Source organism: Vicia villosa, linkage group LG2, assembly GCF_029867415.1.
Source record: "Vicia villosa cultivar HV-30 ecotype Madison, WI linkage group LG2, Vvil1.0, whole genome shotgun sequence".
Lineage (NCBI taxonomy): Eukaryota > Viridiplantae > Streptophyta > Magnoliopsida > Fabales > Fabaceae > Vicia > Vicia villosa.
The window spans coordinates 34,596,145-34,619,988 of record NC_081181.1 but is presented as its reverse complement, the minus strand read 5'-3'; the positions used below and the strand labels follow the sequence as shown (position 1 = coordinate 34,619,988).

The following is a 23,844-nucleotide window of genomic DNA, read 5'->3' as shown; positions in this document are numbered from 1 at the left end:
AGACAAACCTCACGTGCTTTCACCAGTTGCCGAAGATGCTCAGCCCTTAGCGACCATCATTCCTAATATGCCAGTTGAAGAAAGCCATTCAACTGATGATTCTCCTCCTACCCACAAAAGCGAAAATATGGGGGCAGATCGTCAATGTTCAGGTAGTAACAATGCAGCTGAACACCCAACTGGAAGTGAGGATACTGTATCTGAACGAGATGCTATGGAGGAAACTTCCAAACTAGCCACAGCTGGCCCTCACGAAACTTCATCCTTTGGGACCATAGTTTCTCCTGAAACTACTTCGACGCCTTCCCCAGCAAAGCCTACCTCTTCAGAGTTGGAGCAACTCAAACAGACTGATCCTCTCAGCTTCCTCAAGGCCATGATGAATATTGATAATATTTCGCCCTCTGAGCTCGAAACTTCTCCAGCTGTCCAGACAAAATCTGGTGATAAAGAGGACACTTCTGATCTTCTTCGTCAAATAAAGGAAAAGTTCTTCGAAACCAACCTTGTCGAAGCTCTTAACAAGAATCCTACCAAATGTCATAGCTTGAACCAACTTTTGAAGAAGGTAGATCTATTTCTGGTCTCAAAAGAAGTCTCAGAGGTGATTGTACTGCTGAGTTCTCTAATCGAACAACTTCAGTCTGACATTCTTCGAAAGCAAAATGTTGACGAACAACTTACTGCGAAGATGGCTTCTCATAATTCTTCATGGAAAGCTGCTACTGATGCAACCAAGAAGGGTGACGCCCTTAAGCTTAAACGCTTGAAGAATCAAGAAGCATATGACGAATGCGAGAAGAATATCAAATCCTGGAAACAGGAATTTAAAATGCTCGAAGAGAAGATAAAGGAGGCTGAGTCTCATCAAGCAACAATTCAGCAGACCAATCAGCAAGAATTAACTGAAGTGGCGCAGTCAGGGATCCAATACTTTGAGGCTGCACAGAGACTAGTGCCAGAAATTGAAGAATTAAAGAGACAACGAGCATTGCTTGATCTTCGGATGTCTTCGTGGGAAACTCAGTATTCGAAGATAAAAGATAATCTTCCTATGGATTTTAATTAGTTGCTTCGAATCTTGTAATCCCTTTTTGTAATGCGCATTGATTTTGTCTTGTAATCGAATTCCACCAGGAACATATATATGCGCAACTTTTGTTTTCCAATTTACACACTCTACTCCATTTTTCAATGATCATGAGTAACATTCTAGCAATCCTTCAAATCTTGCCAAAAAATATTTTATTGTCACAGTAATCTTAATAAATGCAAGCACGTGACTTGACTATCCTTCGCACTTCTTTTAGTCTAAACTTGACGTTTCTACTCCCTTAGCCGTAACCATCATTATGTGATGACGTCACTTCCTTCAAAACGTCTCTTTAAGATGTACGTGCACCAGTTTTTTCATGATTACATCTCAACTTCCCAAGGCGGGAAACGGCGTAAGCCATAACTTCTCTTTGGAATACTAAACGCAGTCTAATCAATCATTAAAATTGAACCGTCCCTTTATTGCCCCAGGTCTATATAAAGGATTAACATTACACTTCTTCCTTCACACTTGCTTCAAACTTTTGCTCCAGACTTTGTTTCTCTTCTTCCGTTTTCTCAACTCACAGAGTTTAAAAGAAAAACCCATTTCAAACTTTTTCCTTTCCACATGGCGCAACCTCTTACCTACAATAACATTAGAGCTTGCATAAAAAAGGAGTTCAAACTCTCTGAAGAGGAGTTTGATGAACACTTCATAAGCATCAGTGCTCTCTTTGCCAATCAAGAACTCGATTTCTATTATGAAATCTTAGAGGGACCTGTTTATCCCAACATGCTAGCAGATTTCTGGATGTTTGCGTCTCTGCGCATAGATCCGGAGGGCAGAAATACTATAGTTTCTGAGGTTCGACATGCCCACATCAGAATCACTCCTTCCACCATCTCTAACTTGATGAGATGTAACAACTCTGGTGAGACCTTTGATGACAACAGCTTCAACATGACGACTCATCTTCTGTTAAGGACTCTTATGGACAATGATCCTTACAGCGCCAAAGTCATCAGGGTTTGGCATCAACTGCTCGTGGGCAACTTTCATCCACGAAACCATGATCAAAACAGCATCATGGTGGAGGACTTGGAATTCATCCTCTGTTCCCTTCGTGGGAAGAAAATCAACTTCCCCTTAATGATTTTCAAAGGGCTTGTCGAAGCAGTTTCTATGGCTGCTGCTCGTCAAGGGGCCGTAACGTGTCTTCCATATGGAAGGCTCTTGTCTTACATATTCCTCAAAAAGGGAATAGTAAGGAGGATGCGAAACTCTGGCTCCATGGACATGTTCGAGGCAGAGAGCTTGCCCCTATTGCCCCTAGAAGGCTTAGACCAAAGGATCAACTAGGAGGTGGTTTAGTTTAGTTTTTATTTGTTTTAGTCTTTTGTAACCTTCAATGTTTTGAAAACCAATCCTCCTGTTATGAATGTACTCCTCTCTTAATATTAATGGAAGATGTTTTGAAATTTCTTTGTCTTCTTACTTTATTTGCCATGCCTGTTCGTTTGAATACAAAGCCATTTTGGTGTTAGTTCAACCATTTTGGCTTACGTAGTATACTTCAAATACCTACGTTTTTGTAATATTTACTTCGTGCATGCTTGGTTTGTATCTCTTCAGATACTTCCCTTTTACTCTTAGGATCCTGCGATCTTCTGCTAACTCTTCTATCTCGTAAGCGTTATTCGAAAATACTTTCAAGATTCGAAAGGGTCCCTCCCGGTGTGGGGACCATTTACCAAGTGCTTGATTCTTTCGATCTATAGGTAAAATAACTTTCCAAACTAAGTCATTATTGATAAACGTTTTACCTTTCACCTTTTTGTTGTATGCTCTGGACACTCTTTCTTTTTGTCTTTTTATCATCTCCAATGCTCGAAGTCTGTCTTCGTCCAGATCTACTAATTCATTCATCATCAACTCCCAATACATGTTAGGAGGGATTTCTGCCTGTCTTTGTATCCGAACTGACTGCAAATATATCTCAACTGGGAGTACTGCGTCATGTCCAAATGTCAATTGGAAAGGCGTAGTGTTTGTAGCTTCTTTTGGAGATGTTCGACAAGCCCAAAGCACTTGGTCCAGGGTTTTGTGCCAATTCTTAGGATTTTTTCCCACATGTTTCTTTATGAGACCAATTATTATCTTATTCGCTGCTTCGACTTGTCCATTTGCCTGAGCATAGTAAGGTGTAGAAGTAAGCAACTTGAAACCCATTTCTTGGGCGAAGTCTTGCATCTTTCGCCCAGTGAACACTGATCCTTGATCTGTAGTTATACTTTCTGGGATTCCAAATCTGTATATGATGTGTTTTTGAATAAACTCAATCACAGCCTCTTGGTCCACATTCGCCAGTGGTATCGCTTCGACCCATTTTGTGAAGTAGTCTATTCCTACTAGTATGTATCTTTGACCCTTAGAGGATTTAGGGTGAATTTCTCCAATTAAGTCTAGTGCCCAACCTCTGAAAGGCCATGGTTTTATTATTGGACTTAACTCATTTGCTGGAGCGTGTTGAATACCTGCATGTTCTTGACATTCTTGACACCCTTTTGCAAATTCTATGCAGTCTTTTAACATAGAAGGCCAATACATTCCATATCGAAACAGAAGCCATTTCATTTTGTGCCCCGCTTGATGTGCACCACACGCTCCACTGTGTACATTTGAGAGAGCCAAATACGCTTCTGCTTCCCCCAGACATTTCAACAAGACTCCTTCAGGAGTTTTCTTGAACAATTCGTTCCCCATCAGGAAATATGACAAGGCTCTATACTTCACCTTTCTGTCCGAGTCTGTCGAAGGATCTTTTAGATAGTTCACAATTGGGCTTCTCCAATCTGTGTCTGCCATAGAGTCTATATTTAATACTTCAAATTCTTCTTTGCTGGCGAAACCTAATTGTGAATTCTCCAAGTCACTTGGGGAAAGCTTGGTAGCCATTGCTCTTCCTCTTACTTTGATCAGTTCCTCTAATTTCTCTTTTGATACTCTATATCCTGAGGCGAACTGTGCCAGATCATTGGCTTCTTGATTCTTGGTCCTCGAGACGTGACTTAGCTCCACATATTCGAATTTTTTAAGCAACCTATTCGCTATAACAAAGTACATGATTAAGTTTTCTTTGATGCATTTATATTCCTTCGTCAGTTGCTTAATCACTAATTCAGAGTCTCCTTTAATTTCAACTCTGGTTGCCCCCAATTCTAACAAAGCTTCAAGTCCAGCAATCAGTGCTTCATATTCAGCTTCATTATTGGAGCATAAAGGACCTTCAATCTTGTACTTGAGCTTTGTTGGAATTCCATCAGGAGAAATTATTAGCATTCCAACACCAGTTCCCTCTCTATGAGTCGAACCATCGAAGTATAGCTTCCAAGGCTTCAATTCTACATATTGTTGAGGGTTCTCAACCACTGCATGGTCAACAATGAAATCTGATACATACTGACCTTTCATTGCCTTAAGCGGTTGAAATATCAGTGAGTACTCAGTAAGGGCTAAAGCCCATTTGCCAATTCGACTATGCAATATTGGTTTTGATAGCATATGTTTGATAACATCACAATGAGACAAAACATAAACATCAACTGGCTTTATATAATACTTAAGTTTGATACAAGAGAAATATAAATAAAGGCAGAGTTTTTCTATTGCGGTATACCTAGTCTCTGCATCATTGAGTACCCTACTTAAATAATAAATGGCTCTTTCGATGCCATTTTCATCTTCTTGCGCTAACATGCTGCCTATTGTATTATCTGAAGCCGAAATATACAGGCGCATGTGCTTCTTCCCATTTGGGGGAGACAAGATTGGTGGATGGATCAAGTATTGCTTGATTTTATCAAAAGCTTCTTGATGTTCGGCACGCCATTCGAACTTTCCTTGCTTGAGTCGAAGTAGAGGGGAGAAAGCTTGCGTGCGTCCACTCAAATTAGATATAAACCTTCTCAAGAAGTTTATCTTCCCCAGTAAAGACTGCAATTCTTTCTTCGTGGATGGAGGCTTAGTTTCCATAATAGCCTTCGTTTTATTCTGGTTAATTTCTATTCCCTTTTTATGGACTACGAAGCCCAGGAAATCTCCAGCCTGCACAAAGAAAGCACATTTAAGGGGATTCATCTTTAAGCCATGTTTTCTCATTCGTTTGAATGATTGGCTTAGATGATCAAGATGATCGTAATCCGAAACGGATTTCACAACGATGTCATCTATGTATACTTGCATGAATGTTTCTATAAAATCATGGAATATAGAGTTCATTGCTCTTTGATAGGTTTCCCCAGCATTCTTTAAACCGAAAGGCATTACAACCCACTCATAGGTGCCTATTGCCCCTGGGCAGCGAAAAGCTGTTTTAGACACATCTTCTTCTGCAATGAAAATTTGATTATATCCAGAATACCCATCCAACATACTTAGGTATTCAAAGCCTGCGGTTGAATCTACTAGCATTTCTGCCACAGGCATAGGATATTCATCCTTAGGAGTCGCTGCATTCAGATCACGAAAATCTATGCATACTATTAACGAACCATTCTTTTTTATAACAGGTACAATATTGGCAATCCATTCAACATACCTTGTAGTTCGGATGAATTTGCAACGTAGAAGCCTTTCGACCTCTGCTTTAATCTTTGAATGAATCTCTGGCGCGAACCTTCTAGGAGTCTGCTTTATGGGCTTCTTCCCTTCCTTTATTGGTAACTTTAGTTCGACCAGGTCTCTTCCTAAACCAGGCATCTCGTCATAGTCCCAAGCGAAACAGTCTTTGTTTTCTTTTAACAATTTGATGACTTTTGATTTCAACGCTGGGTCTAATTTCGCACTGACGTATGTTATCCTCTTTCGATCCTCGTCTCCAAGATTTACTTCCTCGAGTGGGTCTTGGGATAACATTTTTATGTTTGATGCCATCGGGTCCTTCTCGAATCCCAAGGGTTCTTCGTCGTAGATTGCGTCTAATCTTTGACTCGAATCTTCTCCTGAGATTTCTCCGACTTGAACTAAATCTTCAGGGGGTTGAGGGATCATGTGTACCCCAGAATCTGTCATTTCTTTCTTTCTTGAAACTGCATTAACCACCATATTTGATAATTCGGCTTCAAGAGCCGTCTTTCTTTTGTTCTCGGCTATATAAGCCGAAATCTTTTCGAAGAATGAAGACTCAGACATCATCAACGTCATCATCCCAGCCTGTTGGCCGTATTGTTGGATCATGCTTTATTGGTGCGGTATCTTCTGGGCCGTCCATTATTTCTCTATTCCACTAAAATCCATTTGGGTGCAAAGATAAGTAATACAATGCATTCTTATTCGGGGTGTATATATCTTCTGCAGCATGGCAAGGCCCTATGTTTGCCAAGTTCCTATCGAAGTTAGTTTTATTAACTTGATTAACTTCAGCCATGTAATAACTCTGATCCCCCTCAATATTCTCTACTATGCCATCTTCTCTCCAAATGGTTAACCTTTGATGCATTGTCGAAGGCGCAACAGCAACTCCATGGATCCATTCCCTTCCGAGCAAGAGGTTATAATTTGCTTTCGCTGGTATGACCATAAACATAGTTGGCCTGGTAACTGAACCCACCGTTAAATTCACTTGGACAACTCCCAAGGTTTGCCCTATTTTGCCTTCGTAGTTAGACAAACCATGTTATGTGGCCTTATATCAGTATCAAACATACCGATTCTTTTCAGCATGTATTGGGGCATTAGGTTCACCGCTGCCCCTCCATCTACCAGGACTTTGTTAATGCCAACATTTCCAATCTTAGCCCTTATGTAGAGTGGTTTCAAATGATTTCGCATACCTTCATCAGGCCTCTCGAAGAAAGCATTCTACTCTTCAACTGCACCATTGTTCAGCACATAGTAACACACAGGTCTATGTTTTTCCATCTCTTCGACATCAGCCTCTTCACAGTCTTCAACTTCAGTTTCTTGATTAAACTCATGAGGGAGTACAGACACAACATTGTAGTTGAGGTTTATAGATGATACCCCATCAGAGTCAAAATCATTTGTCATTCTATCATCTTCTTTCCAAAGGCTGGAATGCATCTTCTCCTCTTCTTTCTCATTTTCAGAATCGAACAATTTACGCTCTACTGGAGGCTTGCTTGTCCTTGCCCCCTGCATTGGGATTTGATTGCTACTTGTCTGTCCAGCCTCCCTTGGTTTGAATTCCCTTTGGGCTTTCTTCATCCTCTGGTGTCTTCTCCATTGGGATCTGGACATAGGATTTTTGCCTTTGTAGTTCTCCAACCTGTACATCTCTGGATTTGAGGTTTGGAATTGTTTCCTACACGCCATTGCAGTTCTTCCACCTTGGTCCCAACTTCGCCATTTGTTAGTCCTTGCACCAGCTTGCATCCATCTGTCCCTAGGTATGTCTGCAGGGACTTTGAATGTGACTCTTCGAGCTCTAGGATGTGGACTGTCAGGTCTCTTCGATGGAGTCCATATATCGAAACCATACAGGTTAGGACGAAGTCCCTGAGTTTCTCTACCCATATAGCAATACACCCTTTCGAATGACCGTGCCTGCATTTCGTCATAGACTGCTCCACATCTGGGACATAGTGCAATTTCAGTGTTTTCCCTGTGGCATTTGACCAGGAAGCCCACCAAGCTTTCTTCCATTTTTGGGTATACCTTTAGCAAAGGATTACCTCCTCTCCATGGCTGCTCCAATCTTTCTCGCAGGGCCCTTTCGAAGTTAGCCTGGACCCTTCGATTCAGCAAGATCGAACATCTTGGACACATCCATTGTTTTCCGCCAGTCTTTTCATTGCAATTCCAGAGATAATCTTTTAGGGTCTCTCCTCTTGGCGGAATTTCAATATTTCCCTTTTGCCTTGTCAACCATTTTTTCAGTTCGTCTATTTCAGACAAAGGGCGTCGAACATTGACCATGTTAACAACTGTTGGGGGAACTTCAGAAATCTGAATCTGTTGAAGTTTCGCCCTAAGGTCCTCAGTGGCCTTGCTGGTTTCTTCTTTCAAAACTTCAATCATCTCTGTATTGGAGGATTCTTCAACATCAGTATTGAAGACTGTATTGTTATTTAGGCCTTCAGTAGCCTGCTTTCCAGTTGACATCTTTTCCGGTTCAGCAACTTCGACTTCAGACACCTCTACCATGTTGACATCAAGTGGTTCACACAGGTTAGTGTCAGCAATGTTCAAGGGGTTTGTGTCGACCTTCATGTGGCTTTTGGCCTTATCAGCAAATTTCAAACGTCCATCTTTGATAGCATTCTGAATTAGATCCCTGAAAAGAAAACATTGTGAAGTTTTATGGCCTAAAAAACCATGATATTTACAAAAACCTCTCTTCTTCCGTTGTTCTAACGGAGGAATTTTAGAATTAGGAGGCACTATCATTTGGCCATCTTTCACTAGTAAATCAAATATTTCGTCACACTTAGTGACATCAAATGTATAAGTTTTCTTAGGAAATCTATCGCTCTTATCATTCTCTATTGGATTTTTTCCATTGGCAGGGGTAAGTAATTTGCAAGCATAAGGTGGTGCTTCTTTTAGTTCGGCTAAATCTATTTCGACCTCTTCTACACTGTACGAGTCTTCGAAAGATTCGCTATCAACGTCTTCTGCTTTGACGTACGCTACCCTTTCTTTCTTGTAGCCCTTGTTTGCCCTAGCCTTTTCTGCTTTTAGGCGTTCGACCTGTCGAACCCTGTCTGCCAACTGGGCCATATCCCTTAGGTATTGAGTATCCAGTTTCTTTCGAATTGAATAATCTAAACCACCGGCAGCCATTTCGACTAGTTCATGCTCCGGGACGATCGTGAAACATCTTGATTTTAACAAACGGAACCTGTTTAGGTACTCATCTATAGGTTCTGTGAACTTCCTCTTGATGCTAGCCAATTCTTTCAGACTTATCTTGGTCTGACCCATGTAGAATTGTTCATGGAATAATCTTTCCAAGTGTGCCCAAGCATCTATCGAATTTGGGGGTAAGGTAGTAAACCAAACAAAAGCATTTTTTGTCAGCGAACTAGGGAAGTATTTAATCCTTAAATCCTCATTCCCTGCTAAATCTCCTGCTTCTGTCAAATATCTGGCAATATGTTCCACCGTTGATTCACTAGTGTCCCCTGAAAACTTCGTGAATTTGGGTACTTTGGTCCCCCTTGGTAATTCTGTTTGCATAATATAATCCGCTATGGGGGATGTATAATTTGGACGTCGAAGTCCAGTACTGAGGCCATTATTGGCCATAACTCTCTATCATGGCAGTTAGGTTATTTTCTGTAGCCAGGTTTTCTCTTCTGACTCTCTGAACTACTTCATCCGGGTGTTCGTTCCTACCTACTACCCTTAATCTGGGTCTTTCTTCCTCAAACCCTTGCTGGACGGGAACAGCTCTTTGATTCGAAGCCTCTAAATCTATTACCCGATTCCTTTCGATCGTTGTTGTTCTTTGTGGAGGAATCACGCCAACAGTGTTCGTACTAGGCGGAGGAACTACATTTTGGATACGTTCCAGAATGGGATCCCCTTCTCGATAAGAGGATTGGTTATTTCTTCGCTTGGGTGGTTGAACTCCCATGAATTCTGCCATTTGGGTCATCTGGGATGATATTTTTTGAAAAGTTTCCATATTCTCCCGATTAGTATTAGCAATATTTGTTGCTAAAGGATTTAAGATTGACGCTAATTCTTTGGCCAGGATTCCTAACATATCATGGTTACTTGCATCCATCTCTTGTCGGAATGCTGCTTGATTACTTGTGGTAAAATTGGGTATTTGGGCAGAGAAGCCAGTATTTTGTGCGCTTCGACCCACTGAACCAGCATTTGGCGAAAACATCGCAGGGTTAGTTGTAGTATATGTAGGTCCTGCTCCTCGTGTACCTGTCATGTATGCATATGGCATTCCATATTGACTGTTTGGTCTCCATTCGAATGCAGATGATCCAGGGGAGAATAACTGGTTTACAGCATTCGTCGAAGCAAGTTGCATCTCGCTTGCACTTGAGGATGGAGGTGCGGTAGTCGATACCGAAACTGGAATAGTCCCTATCGTTGCTGTATTGTTTTCAGGTATAGCCTAGGAACTATCCATGGGTCTCGATCCATTCGGACCTGGTATGTTCTGTGCTCCTTGAGTAGAAGTCGAAACATGCGTAGAATTTGCCGCTCTTGTTCTTGACCCTTGTGGGGGATCTTGATCTCCCCCCGCACTGGTCGTAACGACCATTTTCTTGTTGTACCTTCGTTTGGGAATCGGTTGTGCACTGTTTGTTAATTTACCGTTCCTAAGGTTCATACAAGGTCTTGATATTTTCTAGACAAAACAAAACAATCGATTAATAACAATCTGCTTGACACTGTCCCACTGGGCGTGCCAATTTGTTTACGGTGATTTTCGGTAAACAACCGCTAGTCTTCCAAACTATAATAAATATGATTTGGTTACTCGCAGGATCGACTAGATTGATCCTAGGACATAGTCAAAAAGGTTGTTATTCATGATAGTTCGAATTATGTCTATGATTGATGTGTCTCGAAATAAGAAATACTTGAACAAAGAAATAAAGGTTAGCAATCACCTTGTTATACACGTAAATATAACACCAGTGAAAAGTGAGTTAAAGATAAAATATAAGACAAAACTGTAAAGGTGCAAGAATCTTAAAGTGCAAAAAAGGTTAAATGCTTCGAAGATAAATGACATGAAAATAAAGAGTGTAGATAAATGACAGAAAGTAAATGAAACGCAGTAATATCGAAAGATACTTGAATAAAGGAAAATACACATGTATTTAAAATGGTGTTGGTGTCATACGTACATTTCTCAGCGAACTCTTTCTCTTAACACTTGATACTTGAGTAATATGTGAGTGATTTGTACAAAAGGAACACACGGAATACTAACATTAAGACCCTTATTTATACTAGTTTCGACCCTAACGGTCCTACACTAATCTAATGCCACGTTGCCCGCAGAAAATCCAGGGATGCCATCTGTCTTCGTGCGGTTATATAAACTACTTCGAAATTCAAATCATCCCGCCTGAATATCCCTTCAACGCGTGGCAACATAATTGGAGTCGAGAATGCCACGAAACCACGCTAAGCTTCAGTACTTCGCATATTTCGCAAAAACATCTAAGTCCCAAAGACTATTCTTTCCGAATTTTAACTTCAGTGCTAACTATCTTTGTTCCAACTTAAACATCATTCTCGAAGCATGGCCATCAGTAGCCATTTTTATCTTCAAAGATGATCATCAGTAACCATCTCCTTCGAATTTCAGACCTTCGAAGGACATTCTTTCCAAACGAAATCTTCAGCTAACAGCAGCATGCTGCTGTCATGCTGAGGGTCCTCGGGATGGATGCACTGTATGCCAACGGTGTAACACCCTTCTAATGCACAAGGAATATTCACAATATAATACGAATTAAATCAAAATACAATCACCAACAAGGGTGTCACATCATCAAATAAACTTCACATTAACTATAGTCCGGCTCCGTAATATGGGTTCTCAACATTTATTTAAAACTATATCCCATTGTAAGAAATTCATATAAGATTGACTATTTGTGAATATGAAATACAATGGTAAAGTTTTTATTTATTTTTTTTTCAAATCTCTGCCTCTGATAATTTCTTCGAGCGTACGGAGTATTCTCGTGAAGAAATCTTGGGAAAAATTGCAGGTTAAATATATTTTAAGACTCGATATGTGTTTAGATCTTGGGAAGTAATATAGAAGGTTTTTGCATTATGATAAATTTCCATGTTATTTAATTAGAAATGCATTGACAATCAAACAAAAGTTACTCTGCTGCTCATTTATTATACCAAGACGGATAACTTTCATGACAAAACCAAAATAATTAAATTGTCGTTGAATTTACATCAGTTTTGTTGCTAATGCTTTATTTTCAAATTCATGATTCCATAGTTGCATAAGACATTTGCAGTAACAGGAAACGCCAATTGGTGTGGAACTAGTAGAAGACGACTATATATTACACGATGAAGGAACAATCAGCTCTCAGAGAGTAATTCGCCACATTGGATCGACATGTTGGCCTGGTCTGTAGTTTGATCTATCAGATCATTTATTTTTATAGTGCATTAGAATTTATTAAGTTGATTTATTTGCATTGAAGTGTGAATTTTGCTTGTGTTATTGTTAAGTAGGCTTACACTGACCAATTATTCTCTTTACTTCGAGACTTCAGGAATAATAAAGTATCAAGACGCTCTCAAAATTGAGTGTTAAACCACGTGCCACAGGTAAACTTTCAAGATTTAAGTTACTATATGCATTTGTGCTGAGATTGTTGCTCTGCTAAACTTCATGTCTGAGTTGCTGGTTGAAATGTTTAATACAAGTTTGTTTTCTTCATCTGACGGGCTTCTTAATGAATCGGCTGGAGTGAAGACATAACATGTTTCTCCCTTCTTCTTTTAACGTGAAAACAATTCTTTCTTTCCTCTGCATTTTATTATTTCTTATGCGTTTGATACGTAGTTTGTGTTTTTTGGGTTCTTCTTATGGTTCCACATTTCTATGTTCCTCCATTTTTCTTCTAAATTTCATTTTTTTTTCATTTTTGCATTTCTGTTGTTGGTTGTACACTACTAGATTTGTAAGTTCTTACTTTATAGTATTTGTTTTATGTTTTTGCAAGAGAGTCTTCATGGAAAGCATTCACAAGTCTACGGCTGATAAGGCAAGAGATATGACTTTGTCTTGTCAGTTTGAGGCAAAACGTGCAAAGAACAAGGCTATCAGGGAAAGGAAGTTCGTCAGGTGTGAGGAGCGATTTGCTCAAGTGAGTAGTTCAACAATGACATAACAATTTATACACTTGCATTCAATATCATGAATTGCAACTTTCATTGTTGTTAAAGAGTATGTTAGTAGATGTTTGTAATAAATATTGACACAAACACACTTAAATTCTGTGTTTGTTTTTTATTAAGATTTTGCTAACTTAAATTTCGTTTAAGTAAGTTTGTATGAAGACGAGATAGTTGAGTTTTTCTGTAGTATCAAAATACTCAATATTGCTACTGCTAGAATGTAATTGCAATTTGCAATGTTTGTGCCCTTGAAATTTCACTACTCTTATTGCGTCTTTGGCCATTACGAACCATTACAAAAATGAATTGTGGGGAACGACGATATTTACGCAAATTTGATTTTTTATTTTTCCTAAATATCCAAAAATATGAATATTCTGGTGACTTTAATTTTGTCATATTTGTAGGCACTTTCATGTTGCCGTTGTATGCTATTAACCTAGGTGCTACAAGATTGTTTGCAGATTCACCTTTTTCAATTTTTAGCGATCTTGAATTTGTAATGATTGATGTATTTTTTAATTTGAATGAATGAATATCTTTTTAGTAAAAAAAATAGCCTTTCAACTGAATTAATTCAGTCCTAGTATTTTGTATACATACTTTTGTGAACATATAAATAAGCTAACTCAAACTACACACTTATTGCAGTTCCCTTGCTCTCATGCTTTCTATGCAAAAACGTATTTGACTGGTTTAAATCAAAGTACAGTTTCCGACGAGTCCAGTACTTGGCTAACCCTGACGGATTTAAGGTCTCAATTATCTGAAAAAGATTATAATATTGTTATAGAAGAAATCAATCAACTACTTCCAATGTATAAGGTCTTGGTCCAAACAAAGTTCATGTTCTGTCTACTTCAAACGACTATGATTCTAAGAGTGAGCTTGTCTTGCATATCAAGTTTGGAGAAACGAATTGGGATGCACCTTGATCAAGCTGCTTTGGAAGATCCCTTGATGCCAAGTTTTTTGTATTTATCGGAGACACTTTACAATGTTGATTCTATGCAAAGAATTCTTTAACATTTTCTTGCAATGGATCTGGTTACAGGTTGTGCCTCTCCATGCTCAGTGTATTTGAACCTTCATGTTCTATCGATCACCATGAAGCACAGGCACCTCTAATAGTAGGCGTGTCGCGGTGTCTGACACGCGTTGGTGTCCGACACTTGTATGACACCCGTACGAAACGTGTCGGAAAAGTCAGACGAGTGTCACCTACAAAAATAGTTTTTTTCATTGTTTCGACACTCTTTAAATCGGTGTCGAACACTCGTATTATACTCATACGACACTTGTAAAATAATTCAGACAAGTTTTTCCAAAAAAAATTGTTTTCAACATACCTTACACATCTTTTGGACATAAATTGAAACAATATTATCAATGAAAAATTAAAGACATTGATTTTCATTAAAATATTTTAACTCTTTTAATAATAGATAGATAAATGAAACTTAAATACTATCATGTATATAGCAGTGTTAGTGTCTTATGTTTTTTATATTATCGATGTCGGAGTGTCTGTGTCGTATCGCAGTGTACGTGTCAGAATTCGTGCTTCATAGATCGATCAACCTATGCAATGATAACTTTCACCGACACTTCTGATTTAAGACTGTAGTTTACCATCCTTTCCAACACCGACACATCAAATTATATATTTTTCCATGTTTTCTATAACAAACAACCTAATTTTATTAGATCCACTAGCTCCTCATGACTTCATGAAACAGACAAGCAAATTCTTTCTTTTCCAACATTTTCCCATAAAGCAATCAGCTTGTGAACCCATACAACAGAATTTCATAAGTTCTGTAGTTTTCTTTTTGCAATAACTTTGAAAACAATTTTGATGTGAAGCATTTCATTGGTTCTATGAGAGATCAAATTTTAATAGTGAATATGGATATACTAGCTTTAGCTTGAGTTTTTCTGTTGTTATTTTATTACAAGTGATAAAATATGTTTTTCTTTAGACTTATTATATATGTTAATCAATTTTTTTGGATTTGTACGGTTCTTAAATTAATTCTGAAGGTGTGATTTGAAAATCACTTGCTAAGTAACTGAAGTAAAATTTTGGAGTATTTTGGTGTACTCTTGAAATTATATAGAAAAAAAAATAAATTACATAAAATAAATATATGAGTGCATAAAATAAAATTGTTTAAAAATATTTTTTATGAACCAATTTATTAAAAGAAAATATATTTATTAGTAATTTATCTTTTTGTGAGAGAAAATGTGTATTGATGTCAAACCAAATATCAACTTAAATGTAATACTGTATAATTTTTTTTATAAACTCTTAGATGGTTGATAGATGATATGGACAAAGAATTAGCACAAAAATACAATAAAATACAATAATAATATCTCTTTCGCTGGTTAATATTTACACAATACTTATTTTATTAAATCAACCATTGTCATGCAAAATTTTAATCTTTAAATATTAAATTTTTTTTCTTTCTTCATCTCACAAGTCTCTTTTTTTTTTTCATTATTTAATACAATTTATTTTATATGATTATTATTGATTTATAATTAAATAATTCATTTTAATTTTAAATTTATAATGTACATCTAAATATATTATAAAACACTTAACGTATTAGATTATTGAAATACATAGACAAAATAATAAAAGGAACGCCTCTATAATATCAGGTGCTTTTTCTCAACTCGAAATATAAATAATTTGAAAACAAAATTATTTGATGATGTAGTTTGTACATGAATTATATATCATTTTTTTTTAAGAAATAGAATTTAAATTAATATATCATTTTAATCATGTTAATTATATTTAGTGACATGAGTAATCACATAAAATTTAAATTTTAACTAATTACTAAAAAGAAAATTCATCAAGTGACGCAGACGATAAAAAAACATAAATATATCTTTTAAATGATGACATGGTTATCGACTTATTAGACAATTTGTGTCGAAAAATACTAAATATCACGAACATAATTATCACGAATATTCGTGAAAGATTTATCGCATAAGTAATTTTCTCTAGCTTTTTCATTGTAACCACATCAATATTTCAATGAGATGGAATTTGGTGCTTTGAAAATCAAACTTTTATCTAAAGAGTTTCTCACGCTTTTAAATTGGAGAGTATAATTGTGTGTCTGATAATGGTGATTTAAAAGGTGTTTTTTTATATGAAGTTTTTTTATTGATACTGGAATTCGGGATTTGGAATTATAAGGTTTTTTTGTTTGATGTGGAAAATAATAAATGGTCTTTAGCTAAGCATATGAAAGATGATTATTTTATCTATTTTTAAATATCAGCTTAAGAAGAAAAAATAGTGTTCGTGATAATCGCGAGGCTTTTTGTTTCGTGGCATATATCACCTCTCATTTGTGTCTATACTCTAATCCTTTCCTACCTAAATTTCCTATTCACTTTAATTCCATTTAAAATAAATAATCTAAGATATAAATACTTTTTACCCGTGTGCGACCCACGATCTTTTGTTGACTTAAAAAAACAGTGCCTTCTTTGTTCTTGTTTGTTGGTTGCTTATAAATTCCGGACATAGTAAAAGTTAAACCATCACAATTCACAACACATCCCTCAAGCAAAGCAACCATGTCAAATTCCAATACCCACATTCTGGTATTCCCATACCCAGCACAGGGCCACATGCTTTCGCTTCTCGATCTCACTCACCAACTCGCCCTTCAAAACACATTCAACATAACCATCATCGTCACTCCCAAAAACCTCCCAATTCTAAACCCACTCTTATCAACCCACCCAAACACCATCCAAACACTCATTCTCCCCTTACCTTCACACCCCAAAATCCCCCCCGGTGTAGAAAACATCCGCGACATCGGTAACGCCGGAAACTACTCTTTCATCAATGCTCTTTCCGGTCTCCATAACCCAATTATCCATTGGTTTAACAACCACCCTAATCCCCCTCAAGCTCTCATCTCCGATTTCTTTCTTGGCTGGACTCAACAACTCGCGGTTCAACTCAGTATTCCAAGAGTCGCTTTTTACTCTCTTAGTGCTTTCTCGATATCTGTCATGAACTGCGGTTGGAGTAACCCCCAGCTCTTAAAGTCCAACGAGGTTGTTCAGTTCTCAGAGTTACCCGGAGCACCATCGTTTAAGTATGAACACCTTCATAGTATACTCCTTCGTTACAGAGAATCGGACCCTGAATCTGAGTTCGTCAGGGAGAGTTTCATTTCCAACTCTGCAAGCTGGGGATTTGTTCTGAACACTTTTGAAGGTTTGGATGGTGCTTATTTGGATCATTTTCGTGCTCGATTTGGTAAGAGTAGAGTTTACGCTGTTGGGCCATTGGATTCTATTCGGGTTGATGCAAATCTTGATGGTGGATCTGAGGTGTTACGGTGGCTTGATCAGGTTGAGGAGGATGGTTCGGTGCTGTACGTTTGTTTTGGGAGTCAGAAGTTTCTGAAAAGGGAACAAATGGAGGCATTGGCGTTCGGGTTGGAGAGATCCAGGACCCGATTCGTTTGGGTTGTGAAGGCGCCATCGGCGGTGGAGCAAATAGAGGAAGGTTATGGATTGGTGCCGGACGGGTTTGAGGAACGAGTTTCGGGTCGGGGGATTGTGGTGAGGGGTTGGGCTCCGCAGATGGCTATATTGGGTCATCGGGTTGTTGGTGGGTTTTTGAGTCATTGCGGGTGGAATTCGGCATTGGAAGCGGCGGTGACGGGGGTTGGGATTCTTGGATGGCCAATGGAGGCTGATCACTTTGTGGTTGCAAAGCTGTTGGTGGAGGATTTGGGAGTGGCAGTGAGAGTTTGTGAGGGGGCGGATTGGGTACCCGACCCGGATGAGTTGGGTCGGGTGATATCAGGGGTTATGAGTGAGGATAGTCCTCAAAAGAGAAAAGCTAAGTTAATGAAAGAGGAAGCAATTGGTTCTGTGAGTAAAGATGGTGTTTCATCAATAGTGTTGGCTCAATTTGTCCAAGCCTTGAAACAACTTGGTTTTAAAGAAGGATCGTAGTCCATATGTGATGATGACCCTACAGTAAGTCTTTATCTTTCTTGTAAAATTTATGCAACGTTTAAAACATGTGTTGTTGGTTAGTCTCTATGATCTCAATTCTTCCTAAGGATGTTTATTCCATATATAATATTTTAATAAAATGTTTGATGGAATGTAAACACGTTGAATGAAAAATAATAAGAATGAAACTTCAGGATTGAGTTGTGTAAATTTTAGATCTTCATTCTTTGTCCTCCGCCTCTCTATTTAAAAGAGGTATTCCTGCGGGGATGATGGAGAAATTTGGGAAGTTAGTAGAGAAGTTAATGTAAATTAAAGCTTGTATTAAAGTTCTGGTGTATTAAGTGTTGTGTATCTTCGCCATTATTTCAACGGTTTGGCTAGAGTTTCTTCAAAGTCGTTTTGCAGGAGGTATCGAATCCACTCTTGGTATGTTGCAGGTTCTGCCATATTTTTCGGGATTTTTCATAAGTTCAGTAATTGTTTCGGAGGCTGGCCGTGTGGTTGGGTTGTATTTTAATCTGCGCGGGGATGTTTCAGCACTCCGATCTGAATGGTGCATCAAGTGTTATGTACAACGGGGGAGTTATGTTAGCTGGATTAAGGTCGCAATTCTTTCGTCTAGTTTATTTTTTATCAAGTTCGTCCAGTTTATTTTTGATCGAGTTCTACAGGAGGTTAATGGAGCGGTTGTAGTTAGATGGAAATTGTTGTGGTGTCTGGTGTTCTTGTTTTTGGGGTATACTGCTTTTGAATATGTTTTATTTAGGTGTCCCATTGGTAGCTAAATCATGTATGGAATGTCATAGCATATGTATTAGGCTTCTGGTGTATTATTTTAATATGGCTGGACATTGGTCTTTAGGGGATTTCATTCAAAGTAGAATTTGGAGAAAACGTGAAAGAAGAGAGAGCTAGGGCAAGGGGAGGAGAAGATCAACAGTAGGAATTCAAAAAGGGAATAAGTTTGGATAACAATCTAAGGTAAGGGGGGTTATCATGATTATTATGTTTGGTTTAAGGGATTGATACTGTATGTTGATTTTGGGGATTTTATGAGGAATTGATGATCTTGATGAAATACCTTGTTGATTGTTCGAATTATGTTGTTTATGTGTTGTATGATGCTGTTAATTAATGAATTGGTGAATGATTATATGAACTAGATTCAAATCCACCATGTCTATGGGTTTGACGGTCTAGGGATTAATGAAGATTGATGGAGGTATGATGAAAATTGTGTTTTTTGATTAGACTGATTAAATCCATATTAGAACTATGTTAATAAACCTTAAATTGTAGGAAATTATCGATTAAAACAAGTTTTGGGGAAAAAGATTGGGTCTGGTTTGATGCAGGTCGTGCAGGAATTTTCTGTAGAATCGCAGAGCCCGCTTAGCGCGGTGGAGCCCGCTTAGGGCGCTTTGGAAAATAAAATGGGTCTGATTACAGTAGGCATCACTCTTAGCGCGGTACAGGGGCGCCTAACGCAGTGGTCTGAAACAAAAGTTATTATTTTTGAAGAATAATTTCAGAACATGGAAGCTTATGTTTTAATATGATTTCTGAGAATTTTCTGGAATTTACTATGCACGTTTGGGTAGGTTTAGAAGGCATGTTATATGTAACTTAGTTCTCTGAATTCTTGTGTTCCTATACTTGATTTTGATGAATGTTTTGTGCTGATTGATAACATCGTTATTTGATGATTGTGTGTTGAGTTGACCAAGATGCTTGTGATGTTGTATGTGTGAGTGACATGACTTTGATGAACACGTGAATGATGATGCCATTATGACTAGTTGTGGTCGTTGATTTTGTGAAGTTTAGCATCATGCATTCATTGCATAATTGTAGGACAAAATTCCAGTGATGTTGTAGCACCATTTGTAACAACCTTCTAATCCACAAGGGATATTCACAATATAAAAGGAATTACATTAATTAAAATCTCCAACAAGGGTGTCACATCGTCATAGAAACATCACAATAAACAATAGTCCTGCTCCGTAACACGGGTTACATTAGTTTTAAAACATACATCGAATGACAAATCAACATATTTATTCAAATACTTCGCAGCAGAATTCATAATCTAAAACAATCTTTAAAATAAACTTCATAAACATCAACCGAACATCATGGTTCATGAGTTACAACTCAAAGCATCAACATCAAAATGTAAATCAACTCAAATACTCAAAGAGAACATAATAGTTCAAAACATAATAACCCCATCCCCGATGTTAAGTATTAGAGAAAGACTCCCTTCAAACTAAACAACGGTAAAAAGAAGCCATGAAGCTATCCTCAAACTTCAACTGACTACTCTTGATTACCTGCGCGTTACCCCCGTGGAGGAAACATTCAAATAGAAAGGGTGAGTATTTCATAATCATTATGCAAGACATAAGGAATAGATATAATAGTCGTATACAAATAATCAACCGAACATACACCGATACAACTTTCCCATCATATACACATACTTACCCACACCTGCACATCATCACATATTCACAATATCACCTTATGATTCAATCACAATTGTCAATTAGATACATCACATCACAAATAATCAATATCATCAAATCATACATCATCACAACAATTCAATGCAACAACAATGAACTCATGCATGTGGTACCAATTCATCATTGATGACTCCATCACCGTCCTCCAAAGATCCCCACCATAGGATCGATTCCCACTTGGAACCAGAGCTCATTAACAAGTTGCACTCAATCCACACAATGAGATTAAGGTCCATCACTGGACTGAGGTCCTACAACATCACTGGAATTTCGTCCTACAATTATGCTATGAATGCATGATGCTCAACGTCAAAAAATTAACGACCACGGCTAGTCAAAATGGCATCATCATTCATCTATTCAACAAAGTCATGTCATTATTCAAACGCACGACATCACGACATCTTGGTCAGCTTAACACACATCATCAACACATCACGTCATCAATCATCACAACAACATTCACCAAAGTCAAGTATGGAAACACAAGAATTCCCAAAACTAAGTTTCATACAAAATTCCCCTTAAACCGACCCAAACGGGCACAATAATTTCTCAGAAATTATATTAAAAAGAAGTTACCATATTCTGCAATCAATTTTCAAAAATAGTAATTTTCATTTTCAGAGACCGTGCTAAGCATGACCATACCGCGTTAAGCGGGCTACCAAATGTAATCAGACCCATTTTATTTCACAGAGCGTGCTAAGCGGGCTCTGCAATTCTGCAGAAAATTCCTGCGCGACTGTAACGGTGAAATTGGTGAGACTAAAGCCATGAGAAAGACTTAGCTCATTTGTTTTAAACAGAGTCGCCACCATGCTTTAATGTTTCCAAAAGGAATGGGATAAAGAGTGAATAAAACCCACAAAAATTTTTAAAATCAAAACTAATAAACTTATCAGAGATTTGGGTAAGGGGGTTTGTTATACAAGGGGGAGGTTTTAAGCACCCCTCATATCCATGGTATCCCATGGGAACCTCTTTGAAAATGTTATTGTTTTTGTGTACATTTATTTAAAAACCTATGTGAACTTGTTTTTGTGTACATACCCCTTTTAAAGAAAAGGGAAGTCAGAGCTTTTGCAGTTCCTCTTAAAAGAAAAATAAAAGGGGGCCAAAGTGGCCAAAATATTTTTAGGTATTGAGTTTTAACAATACTCAACGGTTTTTTAAAATGTTAATCTTTAACAATACTAAACAAGTTTAATAAAAAGGGACCAAGCTTTAACAATACAAGGTCAATGGACTAAGAGTAGTTTCACCAGGAATAATTCTTCTCTTAGTACCAAGATTTTAAAACAAATGGTTGGTTGAGCTTTAACAATACAAAACCAAGTAAAAATGGACCAAGCTTTAACAATACAAGGTCAACGGACTAAGAGTAGTTTCACCGGGAATAATTCTCCTCTTAGTTCCAAGGTTTTAAAACAAAGGGTTGGTTGAACTTTAACAATACAAAACCAAGGTTGGGTTTAAAAAGGTTAAGATTTAACAATACAAAACCATTTTTTTAAAACAAGTGAAAAGATTTAACAATACTTAACACAAGATAAAAGAGATTTGAAAAAGAGTTTGAGTACCTTGACAATTTTAGTCAATACCATTCTCATTCCTTTGAATTTTTAACAAAAAACTTAAGCAATCAATCAATGAATACCTCAAGTGTGTGTGTGTGATAATATGTGTCACAAAAGACAAACAAGTGAGTATAACAAAGAGATAAACTCAAATGATAATGGATAAAAGATGTTTTATATCTTTGGATCATTTCATGTATGAATGAATATGATGGATGATGGATATGAATCTCATGCATGTGAGTTAGTGAACAAAGTATATATACAATGATGATACAAGAGATAACAAGTACAAAAATACAAGGATGACAATCAACAAGTATATGTACATAGACAAAAGATAATGATCAAGGTAAACAAATCACACTTAACATGGATAAACATAAATCAAGAAGTTTTTGAATTAGGATTTGAAATTAGGTTTTTGAAATCACACATAAACCTAATTGATTTTTAATGATTTAAATACCAAATTCTAAAAGAGAATTGGTCTAAGGGTTGATGATATAATCAAGAGTTATTGACATAACTCTAGAAACATTCTCATAAAAATATTAACAATTTATTTAGAGAAGATATTAAAAGGAAAATGATTTTTTTTGTATTTTTAGCATATAAAACCTTTTTTTGATTTAATTTAAAAATAATAAACATTTTTGGATTTTTAAAATATATTAACAAAATAGACCACATAAACAAGAAGTGTGCAAAAAATTAACTCAAAAGGAATTAATTTGCTCATAGAAACAACTTGGGAAAAAAGACGAAAAAACAAATGATTTTCAAAATTGGCCTTTGGAAACGGGTTTCCCAAAATGAGCAAACCGGTTTCTTCTGCGAAGAAAATATTTTTTGATTCAGGAAACCGGTTTCTTAGAATGAGGAAACCGGTTTCTTCTTCAAAAAAACTAGATTCTGCTGCTGAATCACATTTTGTTCAAGTTTTCAATTTCTTAAAAATGGTAACTTTCTTATTTCTCAACCAAATGCAAAATTGTAAACATCAAAGTTGCTTAGAATTTCACAAGGAACTCAACCATATGCTTAGAACAAATTAATATTGAGTGTAGCTTTCACATTTTCAAGAAAAACATAAATAAGCTAGTTTTTTAAAAGTTAATTTAAATGACAAATCAAGTTCAAACAATGCCTATTTTCATAGGACTTCAAGTCACACCAATCATATGAACAATAATGACTAAAAAGTAAGCACAAATGATAGCTTAAACTATGAGTTTCAAGTTCAAAATTTTCTTACTGAACGGGAAGAGATGGTACCTCCTTTAAATGATGTTCCAACAACAAATGGAGGATTCTATGAGCTTCCTTGAACCTCCTTGGTGTTATTGATGTGCATACCTAGCTTTGAATTGCTCTCAACCTTTCTGCCCAACTCAACACGCAAATACGATGGATGAAAATAGAGGGTGGTCACAGAGATGTTACAGAGGTGATGTAAGGGTTTGGATAGCTTCATATGGTGTATATGAAGTGTTTGGATGGTTGGTTTGCAAAGAACTTGAGAGAAACTCAGAACTTGCACGTTTGAGCTAAAAATGACAAAGTGGATGAGTGACTTTTGAGATTTTTGCTTGGGGTATTTTGAGGGTAGTGATTATGGTGTAAAGCTTCTAAATGATTATTAGAAGCTGTTGGGAAGCTTGGTTGACACCCAGAACTTATGGAACTCAAAATGACTTGGAAAATGCAAAGTTGGAAAGAATGAGAATTTCAAGTTGGGGGTCACTTGGAGAATTCTGGTGTTTTTGATGCAATGAGCAAGGGTCTCTAT

General features: G+C 37.3%; 1 protein-coding gene across 2 annotated transcripts; it reads left to right on the top strand.

Moving 5' to 3' along the window:
* Positions 1–16,393: 16,393 nt before the first annotated feature.
* Positions 16,394–19,100, top strand: LOC131649977 (UDP-glycosyltransferase 89A2-like). 2 transcript variants are annotated; one of them, XM_058919721.1, is made up of 2 exons: positions 16,394–17,959; positions 18,804–19,100. In XM_058919721.1, the coding sequence occupies exon 1, from the start codon at positions 16,532–16,534 to the stop codon at positions 17,933–17,935; it is 1,404 nt and encodes a 467-aa protein (XP_058775704.1). In that variant the 5' UTR covers positions 16,394–16,531; the 3' UTR covers positions 17,936–17,959; positions 18,804–19,100. The 2 variants fall into 2 exon arrangements, with proteins under 2 accessions (XP_058775704.1, XP_058775703.1); XM_058919720.1 differs by having other exon boundaries at positions 18,379–19,100.
* Positions 19,101–23,844: the final 4,744 nt, after the last annotated feature.

Bases quoted from the DNA above. Each gene is read 5' to 3' on its own strand.
- LOC131649977 (XM_058919721.1), top strand. From the start codon at position 16,532: ATGTCAAATTCCAATACCCACATTCTGGTATTCCCATACCCAGCACAG.